Source organism: Hypomesus transpacificus, chromosome 18 (genome assembly GCF_021917145.1).
Source record: "Hypomesus transpacificus isolate Combined female chromosome 18, fHypTra1, whole genome shotgun sequence".
NCBI classification, from domain to species: Eukaryota; Metazoa; Chordata; class Actinopteri; order Osmeriformes; family Osmeridae; genus Hypomesus; species Hypomesus transpacificus.
In genome coordinates, this window is record NC_061077.1 from 2,938,154 (window position 1) to 2,957,544 (window position 19,391).

At 47.1% G+C, this 19,391-nt stretch overlaps 2 protein-coding genes across 2 annotated transcripts; both read left to right on the plus strand.

Moving 5' to 3' along the window:
• The first annotated feature begins 48 nt into the window (after positions 1-48).
• On the plus strand, positions 49-8,515 carry LOC124480912 (voltage-dependent L-type calcium channel subunit alpha-1F-like). The gene is made up of 18 exons (XM_047040583.1): positions 49-138; positions 325-390; positions 523-614; positions 855-1,014; positions 2,347-2,474; positions 2,776-2,872; positions 3,038-3,140; positions 3,366-3,467; positions 3,711-3,854; positions 4,004-4,113; positions 4,225-4,490; positions 6,269-6,292; positions 6,392-6,526; positions 6,713-6,840; positions 6,960-7,072; positions 7,230-7,401; positions 7,469-7,578; positions 8,044-8,515. The coding sequence occupies exons 1-18, from the start codon at positions 64-66 to the stop codon at positions 8,317-8,319; spliced, it is 2,301 nt and encodes a 766-aa protein (XP_046896539.1). The 5' UTR covers positions 49-63; the 3' UTR covers positions 8,320-8,515.
• A 3,564-nt stretch (positions 8,516-12,079) lies between these two features.
• sypa (synaptophysin a) lies at positions 12,080-18,744 on the plus strand. Its single transcript, XM_047040980.1, has 6 exons — positions 12,080-12,382; positions 14,019-14,084; positions 17,221-17,345; positions 17,665-17,863; positions 18,033-18,224; positions 18,432-18,744. Exons 1-6 carry the CDS (start codon positions 12,365-12,367, stop codon positions 18,705-18,707), a joined length of 876 nt encoding a protein of 291 aa, XP_046896936.1. The 5' UTR covers positions 12,080-12,364; the 3' UTR covers positions 18,708-18,744.
• Positions 18,745-19,391: the final 647 nt, after the last annotated feature.

Sequence of the window (19,391 nt, forward strand, 5' to 3'; positions counted from 1 at the left end):
CTCTTTCAGAGTGGAGAGGACAGCTCCAGAGTGTCGATCACCTTCTTTCGTCTGTTTCGAGTGATGCGATTGGTCAAACTTCTTAGCAAGGGGGAGGGAATTCGCACCCTCCTATGGACCTTTGTGAAATCACTCCAGGTCAGGGGTCAGGAAGGGGTCAAGGAGGGTCACTGGGTTATAAGGGGTTAGGTTGGCCTGTTGGAATTGAAAAAGAAGAAGATAACTTTTCTCCACACAGACATCCTGAATATCTGACCTCGACTTCCGTCTCTCCCTCTCTCCTCTCTCCTCCCTCTTTCCCTTCCTCTCTTCCTCCTCTCCCAGGCCCTGCCCTATGTAGCACTGCTTATCGCTATGATCTTCTTCATCTATGCTGTCATTGGCATGCAGGTGAGAACATCAACGTACTGCACCATGGCTGCTTGAAGTATTCATGAAAGCTTTGACCTCCTTGGCTTGCTGTAATCCATCTCCATGCTTCTCTGTCTCTAACCCCCCCCTCCTCCTCCTCTGTTCCTGCAGACATTCGGGAAGGTAGCCATGCAGGACTACACTCATGTCAACCGGAACAACAACTTCCAGACCTTTCCACAAGCTGTGCTACTGCTCTTTAGGTCAGACACACACACATTCAAACACACACACACACATACACACGTACTTACACACGTACTTACACAAACACAATCATATACTGTATGTATATATCTACAGACAAATTGACAAGCACACATATATACAGAATATACACACACTTTCAGACACACAGTCGATTAATTTTTTTCCTGCTCACTCTGTGCTTGAGTGTATGTGTGTGTGCATATCTGTGTGTGTGTGTGTGTGTGTGTGAGAAGGTGTGCGACGGGTGAGGCGTGGCAGGAGATCATGCTAGCCAGTCTGCCTGGGAAGCGGTGTGACCCAGAGTCTGACTACCTTCCTGGAGAGGAGTTCACCTGCGGAAGCAACTTTGCTATCGTCTACTTCATCAGCTTCTTCATGCTGTGTGCATTCTTGGTAAGAGAGGGAGAGAGGAGGAAGAAGAGGAGGGGGGGGGTGTAAAGATGGAGGTGAAAGGATTGAGAGAGATGGTGGTAAGAAAGAGGAGGAGGAAGGGGAGGAGTGGAGAGTGGGGGAGCAGAGAAAGGGGATGTATGGTGTTGAGGAGAGAGGTGGGGGGAGGAGGGAGAGGAGGATGGGGTGCAGGAGGAGAGAGGTTGAGGAGAGAGGTGGGGGGAGGAGGAGAGGAGGATGGGGTGCAGGAGGAGAGAGGTTGAGGAGAGAGGTTGGGGGAGGAGGAGAGGAGGATGGGGTGCAGGAGGAGAGAGGTGGGGGGAGGAGGAGAGGAGGATGGGGTGCAGGAGGAGAGAGGTGGAGGGAGGAGGAGAGGAGGATGGGGTGCAGGAGGAGAGAGGTGGGGGGAGGAGGAGAGGAGGATGGGGTGCAGGAGGAGAGAGGTGGGGGGAGGAGGGAGAGGAGGATGGGGTGCAGGAGGAGAGAGGTTGAGGAGAGAGGTGGGGGGAGGAGGAGAGGAGGAGGGGGTGCAGGAGGAGAGAGGTTGAGGAGAGAGGTGGGGGGAGGAGGAGAGGAGGATGGGGTGCAGGAGGAGAGAGGTTGAGGAGAGAGGTGGGGGGAGGAGGAGAGGAGGATGGGGTGCAGGAGGAGAGAGGTGGGGGGAGGAGGAGAGGAGGATGGGGTGCAGGAGGAGAGAGGTGGGGGGAGGAGGAGAGGAGGATGGGGTGCAGGAGGAGAGAGGTTGAGGAGAGAGGTGGGGGGAGGAGGAGAGGAGGATGGGGTGCAGGAGGAGAGAGGTTGAGGAGAGAGGTTGGGGGAGGAGGAGAGGAGGATGGGGTGCAGGAGGAGAGAGGTGGGGAGGAGGAGAGGAGGATGGGGTGCAGGAGGAGAGAGGTGGAGGGAGGAGGAGAGGAGGATGGGGTGCAGGAGGAGAGAGGTGGGGGGAGGAGGAGAGGAGGATGGGGTGCAGGAGGAGAGAGGTGGGGGGAGGAGGGAGAGGAGGATGGGGTGCAGGAGGAGAGAGGTGGGGGGAGGAGGGAGAGGAGGATGGGGTGCAGGAGGAGAGAGGTTGAGGAGAGAGGTGGGGGGAGGAGGAGAGGAGGATGGGGTGCAGGAGGAGAGAGGTTGAGGAGAGAGGTGGGGGGAGGAGGAGAGGAGGATGGGGTGCAGGAGGAGAGAGGTGGGGGGAGGAGGAGAGGAGGATGGGGTGCAGGAGGAGAGAAGTGGGGGGAGGAGGAGAGGAGGATGGGGTGCAGGAGGAGAGAGCTCTTTCAGAATAAGAAAGAAGCCCTTTGTGGCACTACTTGACATGAACTTGACATGTTTTTCTTTCAGATCATCAATCTGTTTGTGGCTGTCATCATGGACAACTTTGACTACTTGACCCGTGATTGGTCTATTCTGGGGCCACATCACCTGGACGAATTCAAGAGGATCTGGTCTGAGTACGACCCTGAGGCCAAGTAAGACCCATAGGACTTCCTAGAACTTCTTATCTGTCTTTCATTCTATTTCTCTCTGTCTCTCTGTCCCTGACTCTCTCTCTCTCTCTGTCTCTCTGTCCCTGACTCTCTCTGTCTCTCTCTGTCCCTGACTCTCTCTCTCTCTGTCTCTCTCTGTCCCTGACTGTCTCTCTGTCTCTCTCTGTCCCTGACTATCTCTCTCTCTGTCTCTCTATGTCCCTGACTCTCTCTTTAAATGTGTTTTCTCTGGAGATGGGATGTCAGACCTGCATGTAGAGTGTAACTGATGTGTTCCCTCCAGGGGTAGGATCAAGCACCTGGACGTGGTAGCTCTCCTCAGGAGGATCCAGCCCCCCCTGGGCTTCGGCAAGCTCTGCCCCCACAGAGTGGCCTGCAAGGTACTGAACCACATGTTTACTGTTGGTAGAGTTGAACCAACTTTGAGTGCCAAAAAACAACATTACAAATAAAATGTATAAATGTTATTATTTTACTCTGATCCCTTTGTCTTTCCTTCCTTCTGTCTTTCGCTGTTTTTTAAATTTTTTATTCCCTCCCCCTAGAGATTGGTAGCTATGAATATGCCCTTGAACAGTGACGGTACAGTGACCTTCAACGCCACTCTCTTTGCCCTCGTCAGGACCGCCCTCAAGATCAAAACTGAGGGTCTGTTCAAGCTCTCCTCTGCAGTTCACTATGTTTAGCTGATACCTACTGTCTTACAGTGGTCAATGTGACTTCATGAAAGATCAACAAGCTTTAGTTTTACACTGAAAAGGAATAAACGACATGATGGGTATTCCACATTCCTCTCTCTCTGTCTGTGTCCACTTCTCTCTCACACACACAAACACACATATACACACACTATTCCATATACACACTCTGCAGGTAACCCCGACCAGGAGAACGAGGAGCTGAGGGTGATCATCAAGAAGATCTGGAAGAGAATAAAGCCCAAGATCCTGGATGAGGTCATTCCTCAACACGAGGGTGAGATGGAGGGAAGGGGGGGCATCATATAGAGGACACTGGAGAGGGTGTATTCTACAGTAACTTTATAAATCCATGGGCAAATGATTGTACCTCCCTCTCTCTCTGTTTACTGTATGTCTATCTCTCCCTTTCTCTCTCTCTGTTTACTGTATATCTATCTCTCCCTCTCTCTCTCTGTTTACTGTATATCTATCCATCTCTACCTCTCTCTCTCTCTCTCTCTCTCTCTCTGCCCCTCAGAGGAGGAGGTGACTGTGGGGAAGTTCTATGCTACCTTCCTGATCCAGGACTACTTCAGGAAGTTCAGGAAAAGGAAGGAGAAGGATGGGGTGGCGGTGGGGGAACCCGACCCCAACAACCCCTCTGCTCTACAGGTACCTTCCTGTGTGGACCCTGTGTGTTCGCTTGTGGGTTTCCATGTACTGTTAGTTTAAATCCATTTTCTGTGCATGCAGCATGTCCCCTGGGTGGGTTTGTTTTGCGCTGTATGCATACGGTTTCCCCTGTGTGTTTCCGCGTGCATCTGTGTCAAGCGGGGCTGCGGACCCTGCAGGACCTGGGGCCAGAGATGAGGCAGGCCATGCACTGCGACCTGGACGAGGAGGAGGAGGAGGGGCTGGAGGAGGATGTGGAAGAGGATGACGCTAGATATAAGGTATGTGGAGAGTCCAGGAACTAATCTGGCCCAGTCATGTTTCTGGATATTTTTTTAATAATTTTTTTTTTTATGACAACTTCCTTTCTTCTCCTCCAGAATGACAACGGCTATGGCCCTGAATCTTCCAACGACAGGCGGAGCTCCATGGTGACCACGCCCACAGGAGGTGGCGGTCAGATGCCCGGGGAGAGCCTGTCCAATGGGGGGCTGAGCCACCGCGCCTCGCTGTCCAAGACACCCAATGGGGGGGGTCTACTGGAGCAGGACGAGCTCAGGAGGGGGGAGGACCACCGGGGGTCCGTCAGCCACCATCACAGACACCCCTCCATCAAAAACGGGGTGGTGGAGCACGCTCCCAAGAGGTACAGAGACAAGCTCCTTATGGGTGCACTGATACATCTAGTGGACAGAATGCTCCTTATACAGTGCCCTCCAAAAGTATTGGAACAGTGAGGCCAATTCCTTTATTTTTGCTGTAGACTGAAAACATTTGGGCTTGACATCAAACGATGAATGTGAAACCAGAGATCAACGTTTCAGCTTTTATTTCCAGGTATTTACATCAGGATCTGATGCACAAATTAGAAAATATCACCTTTTTGTTCGAACCCACCCATTTGTCACGTGAGCAAAAGTATTGGAACATTTGACTGACAGGTGTATTTTGTTGCCCAGGTGTGTCCTATTACATACATTATTCAATCAATAAATACCACTGAATGTCTACACTCAGGTTCAGATTGGGTAAGATAGGTTTTGTCTATGCAGACTGTATTCAGAGGTGAAAACAACATGAAAACCAGAGCGCTGTCTTTGGGTGAAAAACAAGCAATTGTGAGTCTTAGAGAAGATGGAAAATCAATCAGAGCCATTGCAGAAACATTGGCCATAGCCAGTACAACCATTTGGAATGTCCTGAAGAAGAAGAAAACTACTGGTGTACTAAGTAACAGACGTCGAACAGGTAGACCAAGGAAAACATCAGCAGTTGATGACAGAAACATTGTAAGAGCTGTAAAGAAAGACCCTAAAACAACTGTTAGTGAGATCAGCAACAACCTCCAGATGGCAGGAGTGAAGGTATCACTATCTACTGTTCGCAGAAGACTTCATGAACAAAAGTACAAGGGCTACACCAGAAGATGCAAACCACTCATTAGCAAGAAGAATAGGAAGGCCAGGCTGGAATTTGCCAAAAAGTACAGAGATGAACCTCAAAAATTCTGGGACAAAGTTTTATGGACTGATGAGACAAAGATTAACTTTTACCAAAGTGATGGAAAGGCTAAAGTTTGGAGAAAGAAAGGAACTGCTCATGATCCCAAACACACAAGCTCATCTGTGAAACACGGTGGAGGTAATGTCATGGCTTGGGCTTGCATGGCTTCTTCTGGGACGGGCTCATTAATCTTCATTGAGGATGTAACACATGATGGCAGCAGCAAAATGAACTCGGAAGTCTACAGAAACATTTTGTCTGCCAATTTAAGGAAAGATGCAACCAAACTGATTGGCAGAGCCTTCATCATGCAGCAAGATAACGACCCAAAACACACTGCCAAAACAACAAAGGAGTTCATCAGGGGCAAGAAATGGAAGGTATTAGACTGGCCAAGTCAATCTCCAGACTTAAACCCTATAGAGCATGCATTTTACCTGCTTAAGAGGAGACTGAAGGGAGGAACCCCACAAAACAAACAACAACTGAAAGAGGCTGCAGTGAAAGCCTGGGGAAAGCATCAAAAAGGAAGAATGCAAAAGTTTGGTGACGTCAATGGGTCACAGACTTGCTGCAGTTATTGAAAGCAAAGGATTTGCAACTAAATATTAAGTCTTATTCACTTAAATATGTTTTAAGTATATCTGTTCCAATACTTTTGATCACATGACAAATGGGTGGATTCAAACAAAATGTGATATTTTCTTAGTTGTGCATCAGATCCTGATGTAAATACCTGGAAATAAAAGCTGAAACGTTGATCTCTGGTCTCACGTTCATTATTTGATGTCAAGCCCAAATGTTTTCAGTCTACAGCAAAAATAAAGGAATTCGCCTCACTGTTCCAATACTTTTGGAGGGCACTGTAGGTACATTGTATACACATAGTGTTTATCGTCCCCTTTCTGTCTCCTGCTGCAGGTCTTCCTACTACAAGCACAGCAGGTAAGCATCTTAAGCTACGCACCTACGCCACTCTGCAGGTTGGGATTGGTTGGGTTGGTGGTTGCTTGATTGGTTGGTTGCTTGATTGATGTCCCGTAGGCGGGATTCCAGAGACAGGTCCTCTCCCGTGTCCCGGGGGCGTAACGGGGGGCTAGACGGGGAGGAGGCCTACCCTGGGGAGCAGGGCTACTACAGCCGTGACGAGGACAATGACAGCATCATATCCCGAGACAGGTGAGGTCGTGGAGTGTACACTTAACACTAGTATACACTTTCATGGAGTGTACACTTAACACTAGTATACACTGTCATGGAATGTACATTTAACACTAGTATACACTAGATCTCTTTCTAGCAGTGGGAGGTTCTATCTGCGGTCGTTTTTGTCCGTTACGGTAACGGTAGATCTCATCCTGACAGACATGGTTACCCTGACGACCTCTACCGAGAACACCTGTATGACACTCCCCGAGACAGTAACTACGGCAACGGCTACAACGACGGCCGCAGGACAGCCAGAAGACGCCTACTTCCTGCCACGCCTACAGGTGACCTCACTTGTGACCTCACCTGTCAGCAGACAAGCAGCTCTTGATCAGTGAAGTGTTGCTCGTCAGTCTGCACTTGAGTCAGCCTGTGATGCGTCTCGTCCTCCCTGTGCTCTCAGGACGCAAGCCTTCCTTCAACATCCAGTGTCTGAGGAGACAGGGGAGCAGTGATGACCTCCCCATACCTGGTACCTACCACCAGAACTCTCCCCCTTGCCGGGCTCGCACCCAGGTAGATGCTCAGGTACAGAAACTCTGCCGCACACCCTCACTCACACACACACACGCACGTTGATGCACTGTCTTACTGTACGCACAGTCATGTGACTCTGATCCACGAAACACATGCTCAGTCTCCAAAACTCCTCCCCTTCCTCTCCGTCTCACAGACGTACGGGAGTTACGACTCTCGCCGCAGCAGCAGTCGTTCCTCCACCGGCTCCTCGGCCTCCTGGGCCAACCCCTGCCCCCGGCGCGGCCGCCTCCTCTACGCCCCCCTCATCCTGGTGGAGGAGGAGGGCGGGCCAGGGACTGGTGGGGGCATGTGGGGGGGAGAAGAAGGCTGGGGGCCCCAGTGGAGGAGATGGCGGGCCCCCCAGGCCTGGCTGGTACGCGGCCCCCCCTGGAGCCTCCGGCCCCCAGGCCCCCTACAGGGCATACACCACCCTGAGGGTGCCCTCCAAGCTCAGTTCTCACTACAGCGACAAGAGGGGCAGTGCCGACAGCCTGGTGGAGGCGGTGAGGATGGAGGGAGGGAGAAAGTGGGGGATGGGATGGAGGGAGGGAGGGAGGGAGGGAGGGAGGGAGGGAGGGAGGGAGGGAGGGAGGGAGGGAGGGAGGGAGGGAGGGAGGGAGGGAGGGATGGAGGGAGGGAGGGAGGGAGGGAGAAAGTGGGGGACGGGATGGAGGGAGGGAGCAAGAGAGAGAGGGGGCAGTGAAAGAAGGGTGGGATGAATGATGAGCATGTGGAGGAAAGGATGAGGAAAAGGGATGGATGGATAGAAAGATACGTGGATGGATGGATGGATGAATGGATGAATGGATGAATGGATGAATGGATGAATGGATGAATGAATGGATGAATGGATGGATGGATGAATGAATGAATGGATGAATGAATGGATGAATGGACGGATGAATGGATGAATGGTGAAGGAGTACATCTTGTCTTGTTGTTGACCATGTCAGTGTTTTCCCTCACAGGTGCTGATCTCAGAGGGGCTGGGCCTATACGCCAAGGACCCCAAGTTTGTGGCCTTCGCCAAACGGGAGATCGCCGATGCATGTCACATGACCATCGACGAGATGGAGAGCGCTGCCAGCGACCTCCTCAGCCGGGGCAGCGGAGGGAGTGGCACCGGGGGTAGCTTCCTCAACAACCCCGACCTGGGAACACTCTACAGCGACGAGGAACCAATGAGGACTGGTCGTGACGAGGAGGACCTGGGAGATGAGATGACCTGCGTGACATCATTCTGATCTGGACCAATCGCATCAGAGCAGGAGAGAGAACCTGGAGGGGGAGACAGGGAGAAAGGAGAAGCTGGCCAACCTGGTATCTCCAGACTGAAGAGGAGACGGGACTGGCCACAAGGCCTCAAAGCTTCACACTGGCCCTGGAACGTCAGCTGCAAAAGAGAGAGGAGGGAGACGGGGGGAGAGAGAGAGAGAGCTGGGAAAGAGACAAAGGGGATCAAAGAGATAGAAGAAATGTAGAATAGTGTTTGGAGTAGATCGAAGCTGTGTGATGAGCATTAGAGAGGAGGTCTAATGAAGAGTTTGACATGATGGTGGGCGACCGGAAAGGAGGGGGAGATGGAGATGGAAAAACAGCAGGATATAATGGGTGTTAGAGAGAGAGAGAGAGAGAGAGGAGAGAGAGAGAGAGAGAGGAGAGAGAGAGAGAGAGAGAGAGAGAGAGAGAGAGATTGTGTGCCGTGTGTGTGTGTGAGAGAGAGAGCGAGGAGAGAGAGAGAGGAGAGATGAGAGAGAGAGAGGGAGAGAGAGAGAGAGAGAGAGAGAGAGAGCTTAGAAAAGAGGCATGTAGAAATAATAACACCATGAAAGAGACAGGGATGGAGAGAAGGAGAATAAACGAGAGAAAGAAAGGGAAAGAGGCGGGTGGAGATAAATATAACGAAACACAGAGAATGCGGGGACCTGTGTGTGTTACAAAAACAAAGATGGACACAGACACTGGAGGCATGAGTCATTGCTTGTCGCTATGGTGACTCGGCCATGTTGCCAGCTCACAAACACATTTTGCATCAAATAGTGTTGTTTCTTATTCATAACTATGATAACTTGTTAAGTATGAACTTCTTAGAATGTTTTTACTGCAGCGTCATGTTGTACATGGACAGAATTTGTTTGATAAACCTTTTATTGTGTCTCTTATTCCACATTTTTATTTTATAGGGAAGAAAAATGTGATGGACACTTACTCCTTGTGTAACACAAAGAAATGTTGAGCTTCTTTTTTCATGCTTCGTTTTCTTGCTGATATGAACTTACAGAAAGGACTCATCAACCCGCAACTTAGGATTTGTGTGTTTATGTATGTGTCTGATAGTCTGACTTCCTGTTCAACTATGTCTGATCCTTCCGTTTGTCCATTTATCTGCCTGACCGGCCATCTGTTGTCTTCTTCTGAAGTTGGTGGTGTTTCAGCCATAATACTGCTTTAACCTTGGTCATCATTTCAAAACGACATCTGCGTTTTTCTGCTTTGTTGTAAACTTGCATGTCTTTTTTTGTTATGTTTATTATTTCTTCATGAAAGCCTTTTATCTTTTTCCATTTTGTTAAATTCTTGCATGATTCAAATTGAAAGATGCTAGGTAAATTCACGAGCAGGTACCAACACCCATAGATCTCTAAAAACACACCTGGAATTCCTTCAGTCTTGGTTGCTTAGGGTAAGACACTCAGGTGGTTGTATTGACGATGATGGTGGTGATGATGATGATGATGATGATGATGAGGGACACAGGAAGTAGATACAGAGGGTCGACAAGTGTTGTAGAACTACCACTATGTTCCCTGAAAAATATCCAGACAAGGGCTCCCAAAGACGGGTGCTACAAGGGTTATTAACATTTGCACATGGTCCTTGTTTGATCTGAAGTTGTGCAAATTATGGTTTCTTGCCATGGATTTGCTAAATAGATCTGAACGTGAAGTAAAACTTTTTTTTTTTATGCCTTTTTGACTGGAACCTTGGTTGATCCATGTCAAAAAGCTAACATTGGATAAATCATGTAATAGTTCATCAATATGCTGTACATTTTCACATTATAACAACTAACTTGCTATTTATGACTTGAAGTCAGTGTACATTGCAATCTTTGGAAGTAAAAAAACAAATTAATGTTGAGAATTTTCTGTGTCTATTTGCAGAGTTCCCATTCACACAAATTGGACCATCGTATTCAACTTCTGAAATCTTTATTACTACTACCAGACTCTCCTAGTTGATGCGGTTTTCCTTTAATTAAACACTATAATCCTATTGTATAAACTGATGATATAGTTCTGACTCAATGGTACTCATCCTTATGGAAATACTGCTGTAATGCTATGGTGGTTATTATGTTGATAGATCAGGGCATTAAGGATGAAAATACATTTCATTACTCAAATTCAGCCCAATCATGTTGGCCAGAATACCGGCCAGAAACTTGAACTGAAGGGATTGAACTGATAAAGCAGTGGTTAAGGATAAAGAATAATCCACCCTGTACAGATTAGTATTGCAGAGTATTGTACAGATGTATTATATGAGCGATGGAGTAACATTGCCATTGTTGAACCCTCCTAAGGTGTGCTGTGGTCATCCACTCCTGTGTCCTCAATGTGAGCTCTTGTTAGTTGACAAGGTTTATTAGTCATGACTGAACTAACATGACTATGTTTGTTTCTTAAATCAAATACAAAGATCAAATGTTGGCATCCCTCATGTCTTGGATTTCATATTGCTGTGATGCTGTATGTGATGGAATAGGCATGCGCAATGTGCACACTGTTAACACACAGGAACCCTGTGTTCCTCGTCTCCCAGTGTAACTCAGGAGGATAGGTGGAGAGATGGTGGAGCCAATGGAGTTAGAGGAAGAAGATGAGCTGGAGGAAGAAGAGGGGGAGGTGGAGGAGGATCTTCACACCTAGAGCTAACCCTCCATGTGGCTGGGCCATGGAGCCAGCTGTTCTTACCTCCCCCTCACCTCTCCTCTTCCTCCCTCCCCCTCACCTCTCCTCTTCCTCCCTCCCTCCCCCTCACCTCTCCTCTTCCTCCCTCCCCCTCACCTCTCCTCTTCCTCCCTCCCCCTCACCTCTCCTCTTCCTCCCTCCTCCTCACCTCTCCTCTTCCTCCCTCCCCCTCACCTCTCCTCTTCCTCCCTCCCCCTCACCACTCCTCTTCCTCCCTCCTCCTCACCTCTCCTCTTCCTTCCTCCCTCCTCCTCACCACTCCTCTTCCTCCCTCCTCCTCATCACTCCTCTTCCTCCCCCTCACCACTCCTCTTCCTCCCTCCTCCTCACCTCTCCTCTTCCTTCCTCCCTCCTCCTCACCACTCCTCTTCCTCCCTCCCCCTCACCACTCCTCTTCCTCCCTCCTCCTCACCTCTCCTCTTCCTTCCTCCCTCCTCCTCACCACTCCTCTTCCTCCCTCCCCCTCACCACTCCTCTTCCTCCCTCCTCCTCACCACTCCTCTTCCTCCCCCTCACCACTCCTCTTCCTCCCCCTCACCACTCCTCTTCCTCCCCCTCACCACTCCTCTCCCTCCCCCTCACCTCTCCTCTTCCTCCCTACTCCTTCAGTACTATCTCAGATGGTACACAGGACAATGGTAGCACTAAGGCACAGAGCTGGATTTCTTCTGAGGAGGAAATAGAAACAGAGACAGTAAGGTCAGGTCAGGGTTCATATGAACACTATGAAACTATCATTGCTTTGTGTGTATGTGTGTGTGTCTGTGTGCGCACACGCGCATGTGTGTGTGTGTCTCAGCTCATACTAATTACAGTAAAGTCACGAGAAGAGCAGCCATCTGTTTCCTTCTGGCCTGACCAGACTTCACTAAGAATGAGAAGGCCTTCATAGACAGTGATCCAAGGGTTGGCTTTCTCATAAAGAGATAGTGTAGTGAGGTTGGGGTCCACCCAGTTGGTCCCACACCAGATACATCTGTGTGTTTGTGTGGGTGTGTATGTGTGTCAAAAACGGAAGTCCTCCAGTTTTCTCTGGTTCCTTATTCTAAATGGTCAATAGACGTCGATAACGGTAGAAAAAGCTGAGTATTCTCTCTCTCTCCCCTACTCTCTATATAGCTCTCTCTCTTTCTGCTGGTGGCAAGAACAGGTTATTCTAACGGATGGAAGCGCATGTCTGATTTTTGCACTACACGCCATCTACTACACGATGACGCAGTAGCCGTTCCAGCATCTTTTTCCCTCTGAGGGCTGTTGCTGCTACAACTCCCTCCCCCCGCTCGACACTTCTCTTATCTACGAACAGGCGGTCAGTATGGATATTGTAAATCAGGTAGGAGCTCTGAACATCTAGAATATGCGAACATTCAGTCTTTTAATATTAACTGTTAACTGTGGGATGAATATTGGGTTGCTGCTATGGGCGTTTCTGTGTTGGTTATCAAGTAATTTGAGATTATTGAGCTGAAACAGGGAAAGCCCTGCCGGAATGCTGCTGCTGGTTGTTGACTGAAATTCGGAAGATGCGTGTTTTAACTGATGGTTTTTCATGAGCGGTTATGTTGAAATGAACGGAAAGACATATAGCCCACTACAAATCTAAACATTTCTTCGAATCTTGTACGGTCCAGGTTTTGAATTTCACCATGTCAAAAACACATTTTGGTATGTAAGGTGTTCAGACGACGGACGGCTATTTGATGTAAATAACACGTGAAAAACGGTCATGGGTCGCAATAAAAAATATCCCACAGGCATATCTTAACGCAGACTTAACAGTGCACGTATTGACGAGGTTATTCGCCGGTTACATGTTAAATGCAGCTTTGGAATGACGGAACTACCATATTAAGCGTCAGGCCTGCGATGTGCGCTTGTAATTCTTGAGATTGCATTGCAAAATGGCAGCGCACTTTTATCCCTACATAGCTCTGGTATCATAGCCATCTAGCTTTGGATATGAGGCCCGACTGTGGGTAGATTAAAGTGAATATGCTATGTTATGTTTGGTATGCAGGCTCGTGTTGTTTTCGCCGCTCATGTTTCATTGAAAGCGAAAGTGCGCTCACAATCATAGGTAGAAAGGACAATTGGCCACTGTCCTTTTATTACTTAAAATAAGAAACGGTATGACATTAACGTTTCTTGTATAATTGCTAACCATCAATATGCATACGTAGCAATTAAATTGTGCATTTGAGTAGCAAAAAATCTATTGCAATTGATTCCGTTGGGCTATTTGTCTTCGTGTGATGCTCGCAGGTTCAGTGCGCTACCTCAAGAGCGGTTAATGGTGTCGTGTCCAAACCGCACCTTGCTCTTTACGCAGCACAAACACCCATCGCAGTTTGTTACGCCGCCAGTGCGCTGGCAGAATTGGTTGTGCGCTTGTTGTTGATGAGCTCTTGCAATGCTACAAGAGAATTGGCAGTCATTTAAAATCGTCGTGTCATCCATTTAATTCTAAGGTAGTGCTCGGTCAAAAGCTTTTTATGAAAAAGGTAGCCCTATGAATTCCAGGCCCTTTTAAGTCCAGTGGGCCTGAGTAAATGGGTGATGGCCTACTGATATTTCACCGAATTTTCGGAACACTATAGTAGAATCTAGTCATTTGTCTTATATCATAAATGGCTTCATCAGAATGATCTATTCTCAAAGTGAAGTATTTTTCTACACAGTCTTTTTCTGAGTGAAAATCCATGCATGTAAAACAGAAGTGTGCTATGGGAGCTGGTCTGGCGAGTGAGACATAGCATAGGCCTATATTCTTAGACTACGTGTGTTTGTTGGGATCTACCTAATACATCCTCACTATCAAATAGGCTTCTTGGGTTACTGTATTGACTAATGAATGCTGTTATTGAGAATGATACGTTTACATGAAATCTATATTAAGTCAGTACCATTTGATGCATTATGGCTTCCTGATCATTGTGGTCCTCTAATCACTCTTTGTTTCTGCTTGACAGTTGGTGGCCAACGGGCAGTTCAGAGTCCTCAAAGTACCTCTAGGGTTCATAAAGGCCTTACAATGGGTAAGTCACCCTTTCATTAACATATCCCTTGTTCAGTCAAACAATATGAGTTTTGAAAACAAAACATTTCCTGAAGTCAATTACATTTCTAAGCTGTTTCCTATTCCTGTTCAATATTATTTTATTGGTTGGTGAAAAAAGGTATTTAATATTCCCTGCAATTCCTGTGGGCACACAGATTACACTCAGGCCGCACTGCCATCATCAGCAGTAATGTAGTTCTGCCTTTGGGATTCCCAGTGTAATATACTCTGTGTACTAAGATACTCGCTTTCCTAATCAAAACATTTCAGTGAAAGCGCTCTGCTTTCACAAAGCAGATGACATCCTGATGTAGTGAAAGTGGCATCCCAGCCAGGTGACCTCCCCAGCACACTCACTGCTCTCTCATACAGATCTGAGAGGCTTGGATCATTTCTGTTGATCAATGTCTATGTTGATCAACTACACACAACATTTAAGACATCTAGTGCAGGGGTCGGCAAGTAACTTGGGCCACGGGCCAGTATTTTTCCTCGCCACTAGACGGCGGGCCAGAGTCTGGGTTACTGCCTATTTAGACGCTGCGATAGGTGCCCTTGCGATACGTGCACTCGCAACAACTAGGCCTACATGGAGAATGGGTATGTCTACTACAAATAGCTAACGATAATAAACCATGTGCATGAGCCCATTGGTGGTCTGTTAACGAACTGTATCAACATGGTCGTCACTGTCATCCCAACGTGGTGGGTCGTCATCGTTGGTGCACATAAATACTGTCATCAAGTGAGAATAGGATTACTAGGACCTAGTCAAGGTTTTAATGTGAGGTGAAATCGGAACTTCACATTAATGCGAGCAAAAATTTAATTTTTTACCTGGCTTTTTCAGTTCCTCCTGGGATCTTATCCCTTCCATTTTATTTTTTTCGCTTCAGCTTAATCTAGCTAACTCCCTCCACAACAATAAATTATGGTTTGTGTTTGAGATACATGCGCGACAACTGAACTGCACTTTTTAATGCACGGTCTGATCATGCGCTTAATTAGATTAAAACATAATGTAGCCTATTAGCTTACTTTTCAGTCACACAGTAACTTAACAAACTTAAGGCATATCCTGTTATTCGGTGTGTGAAAAAAACAAAGAGAAAGCAGGCGATCTTCTGGCCCAATTTATAAGCGGGCAAAGCGGCCCACCGTGAATTCTCCCTATTCTCCCGATGGCCATTCCGGGCCTGAAACTATAAATTAATAAGCAATGTCGTGGGGGGTGCTATCGGGGTGCTTTGGTCTTTCTTGGGGGTGCTGAAGCACCTGCTAGCCCCTTCCTAGCGCTGCCATAGAGAGCGCTGCCCATGATTACTAACCATAACTGTGCTTTCACCTCAGGCGATCTGTCAGCCGTGAGGTGTAGCGATCATATGGTAGCGATGACATGGCGAAAAAATACTTCAGAAAAGTCAATAAGTGTATTCGACTTCATGCAGCGACGGCAGCGCCGACAGCCGGCTGCCTTGAAGCTGAGAATGCCATTGGTTACTTCAAGTCAACCGGGCTGCAGGCGACGCCGGCGCTGCATGAAGTCGACAACATCTAATGACACCATACCCAGTTTCCGGTTTCAAAATAAAAGTCGACGGGGAAAAAAACGTTATAAAAAATATATCATTGGAAATATTTTGACGGGCCAAATAAAATCGCTGGCGGGCCACAATTGGCCCGCGGGCCGCCTGTTGCCGACCCCTGATCTAGTGGCTATTGTTGAGATTGTATCCTGGTTAAATTCAGAGTTCTAGTACTATCCTCAGATTTCAGAGAACATTACCAGAATGATTGTCAATGTCATGTTAGACAAGATTAAATACAATACCAGTTTAATAGCCACCCAGCGATTGGTGGATTCTCTTTGGTTCTCAGCTAGATGAAACCGTTTCAGAAAAGGTAATTATAACAAGCAACCTTATTGATCAACAGTCATGGCAGTTGTTTATATTAAAAACATGTTTTCCAGGATTAGGAGTTTTTGGAAAAGAAGTAGGAATTAGTAAAATTTCATAGAATGGAAAACAAAATGACAGTTGAAAATTATGGGATTATTTAAAATTGAGTATGAATTTTCTCATTTTGTCAATTACGGTAATTATGTAATTTAGACAGTTTACTGACATCATGAAATGTTTGTAACATACACAAATTACATAGTTTACACTATTAAAACAACATCAGTTATGATACAAAATTATGTTTACTGTTGTGTAAATTCTACCAATTACATAATTTACACAAACTACATAAATTATGCATTATAATTTAGACAAAGTGCAAGTAATTTACTGACAGCTGGCAACTTACTAGGACGTTTAATTCCCTGGAACACTTTCTAAACAATGAAATAGAAAGCAGAAGTAGAAACATGTCTCAAGATTGGCTGGCATATTTTACTAGTCAGTCTAGAGTGTTCTTGGCTTCCCATCTTCCTTCCCCACCCTCACCCATACATATAATCCAGTATCATACAGTATTTTGCTGCCCTCGACTCACCCAATAAATGTCCCAACCTTCCCACCCGTCAAAATAACATGACAGATGGTGGCCATGGAGATTCTCTGTGCCAGATTCGACCAACCATCATCTCCCCTCCTCTTCTCTCCTCCCCTTCACTCCACACCCTTCCTCCCTGCCCCTCTCCCTCCCCTCTCCTCTCCTCTCTTTCCCATGCTCTATGCAGGCGCTTTAATCTGAGTTAGTGGGTAAATCTGGAAAACGTAATCTGAGGGTTGGCAGGGGATGATGCATCTATAACACTATCCATGTTAACGTTCCACTGAGATTAAGCCTATGTTTTCATCATTTAGATTCTCTACTCACTCCATAATATTATTCTGATATTCTTCCACAAATGCCACTTATGTATTGAAATCTTACGAACAGTATATAAGATCTCAGTTTGTGGGGTACAGTATGAGTGTAAAGTCTAAGAGTGACATCAATAAATAACCGTCTCCTTAACCTTGAGCTATCTTAAGTATATCATTATATGCAGTATATTACCTTATAGTACAGTATATTTTCGTGTACAGTATAGTCTTCTCGCAGTAACATAACTTGTTATTGTAACACTGTGTGTGTGTTTCTCTGCCTCTCTGCTGCAGTTCTTTGCCATATTTGCGTTCTCCACATGCGGCAGCTACTCTGGGATGTTCAAGATGGCCGTGGAGTGTAAGAACCGCACAGACAGCGACTTCAGTATAGAGGTGGAGTTTGAGTATCCTTTCAGGTCAGTTCCATCAAGCCATCAAAGTGTATTGACAGTGATTGGCATATATCATATTGTCATTCAAGCACCTGAGCACAGTAGAACTTGGATACACTGTTATCCTAAAATACTTCTGAATAATCAGTGAAAACAAATAGCTTGTTCGAGTTGTTTTGGTGTATTGTTGGTTGGATGTTGGTCATCCAAAGTAGTTCATCCAAAACTAAGCATCAATGGAGATTTTTTCCCTTCTAAATGACCTTCCTGGACCCTGTCCTGAAGCAGTATGAAGTGTGTATTTGAATCTGCTTGCTTCCCGCTCCCTGTCTCTCCCTGGTAGGCTCCACCAGGTGTACTTCGATGCCCCCACCTGTAAGGGGGGGAACCCAGAGCGTGTGTTCCTGGTGGGGGACTACTCCTCCTCCGCAGAGTTCTTTGTCACCATCGGCGTGTTTGCCTTCCTGTACTCCATGGCTGCTCTCAGTGTGTACGTCTTCGCCTTGGACAAGTACCGCGAGAACAACAAGGGACCACTGATCGTAGGTTCTTCTAAGAGCATGTGTGTCTGTGTGTGATTGAGTGTGTGCTGGCTGTCTGCACTTGTATGCGTGAGGGTCAACAGCTATAAAAATATATAGAAAAATGCACCTTTTTTTCTGATCTTCACCTGTCATGCTAACGTGCCGCGTGTTCATGTGGCTCTCCCAGGATTTTGGCGTGACGTGTGTGTTCACCTTTATGTGGCTGGTGAGCTCAGCGGCGTGGGCCAAGGGTCTGTCGGATGTCAAGACCGCCACAGACCCTGATGAGGTGCTGACTATGATCGATGCCTGCGACGTTGAGGGCAATCGGTGTCGTGAGGTCCATGACCCTGTCATGTCCGGGCTCAACACCTCCGTCGTGAGTCGAAAAATACGTTTTCATATCCCGATTCGGTTTGGTCTGGTCCTTGGTCAAAGTTGTTTATTGTTTAAAGAGAGGGGTCTTGAGGCAATAATGACACAATCTTCATCTTTTTTGTGCACTCTCTGTCAACATAGCCTACAGTGTTCTATTTTTGAGCTGCCAATGAATCTACTGTTCCCAATCCTTCGCTCTACCTCCCAGGCCTTTGGCTTCCTGAACCTGATCCTGTGGGGGGGCAACCTGTGGTTCGTCTTCAAGGAGACTGGCATCATCGCTCCCTTCATGCGCCCTCCCCCTGCCCAGGAGAAGCAGCCGGCTCCAGAGTCCTTTGGGCAGCAGGCAGGGTACGAGCAGGACCCCTATGCTGGCTCCCAGGGGGGGTACCAGCCAGACTACAGCCAGCAGCAGGGCGGGTACAACCAGGAGCCCGACTACACCCAGCAGGGGGCGCCAACCTCCTTCTCCAATCAGATGTGAGATGGGAGGGAGGCGGAAGGAAGGACGCAGGCGGCTGGTAGGTGATTTGGAAGAAGAAGTGGGTAGTTGATGATGATGATGATGAGGATAATGATAAGAAATATACAATTGATGAAAAATATATTTATACATCCTACAATGTACATAAAAATTCTTGCAGAAATATTGATTATGAAACCTGAATGTTACCTTAGTAACAGTGTATGTCCTCTCTCACAGAAAAAGATGATGGTGGGGTGACGGAGGAGTGAGACGCCTGGCAACCATCCACCATGCAGCTCTCCTTCCTTCCTGTCTGTTTGTTTGTGCATCTGTGTGTTGGAAGGGAGAGAGGGAGGGAGGGACCCAAATGCAATGGTGTGAAGATCAGTTGGGGGAGGGGAGGGTTTTAGATGTTAGTTATTGTGGTGTGTAATTGATAAAAGAGAGTTTAAGACAAATAAATAAATGAAAACTTGAACATAGCACCAAAACATAATGAAGATATGAACATTTTACTTAACGAAAATTATTTAAAATCTGCAATGTTCATAACTAGATCTATTAAACTTGAGAGAATGTATTTGTCTGTGCTGTATAGATATCACTATGAACAAATATATAGACAAATATTTCGTAATGTTATGTATGGAACTGTTCTCCTGGTTGGTTTTTGAGCTCTGTAAATGTTACAATAATTCTGCC

Excerpts from the sequence above, each read along its gene's own strand:
- sypa (XM_047040980.1), top strand. Across the intron at positions 14,085-17,220 it reads TCATAAAGGCCTTACAATGG|TTCTTTGCCATATTTGCGTT; the intron begins GTAAGTCACCCT and ends TCTCTGCTGCAG. Across the intron at positions 17,864-18,032 it reads ACAACAAGGGACCACTGATC|GATTTTGGCGTGACGTGTGT; the intron begins GTAGGTTCTTCT and ends TGGCTCTCCCAG.
- LOC124480912 (XM_047040583.1), top strand. The coding sequence starts at position 64 with ATGCGATTGGTCAAACTTCTTAGCAAGGGGGAGGGAATTCGCACCCTC. Across the intron at positions 391-522 it reads ATGCTGTCATTGGCATGCAG|ACATTCGGGAAGGTAGCCAT; the intron begins GTGAGAACATCA and ends CTGTTCCTGCAG. Across the intron at positions 2,873-3,037 it reads CCCACAGAGTGGCCTGCAAG|AGATTGGTAGCTATGAATAT; the intron begins GTACTGAACCAC and ends CCCTCCCCCTAG.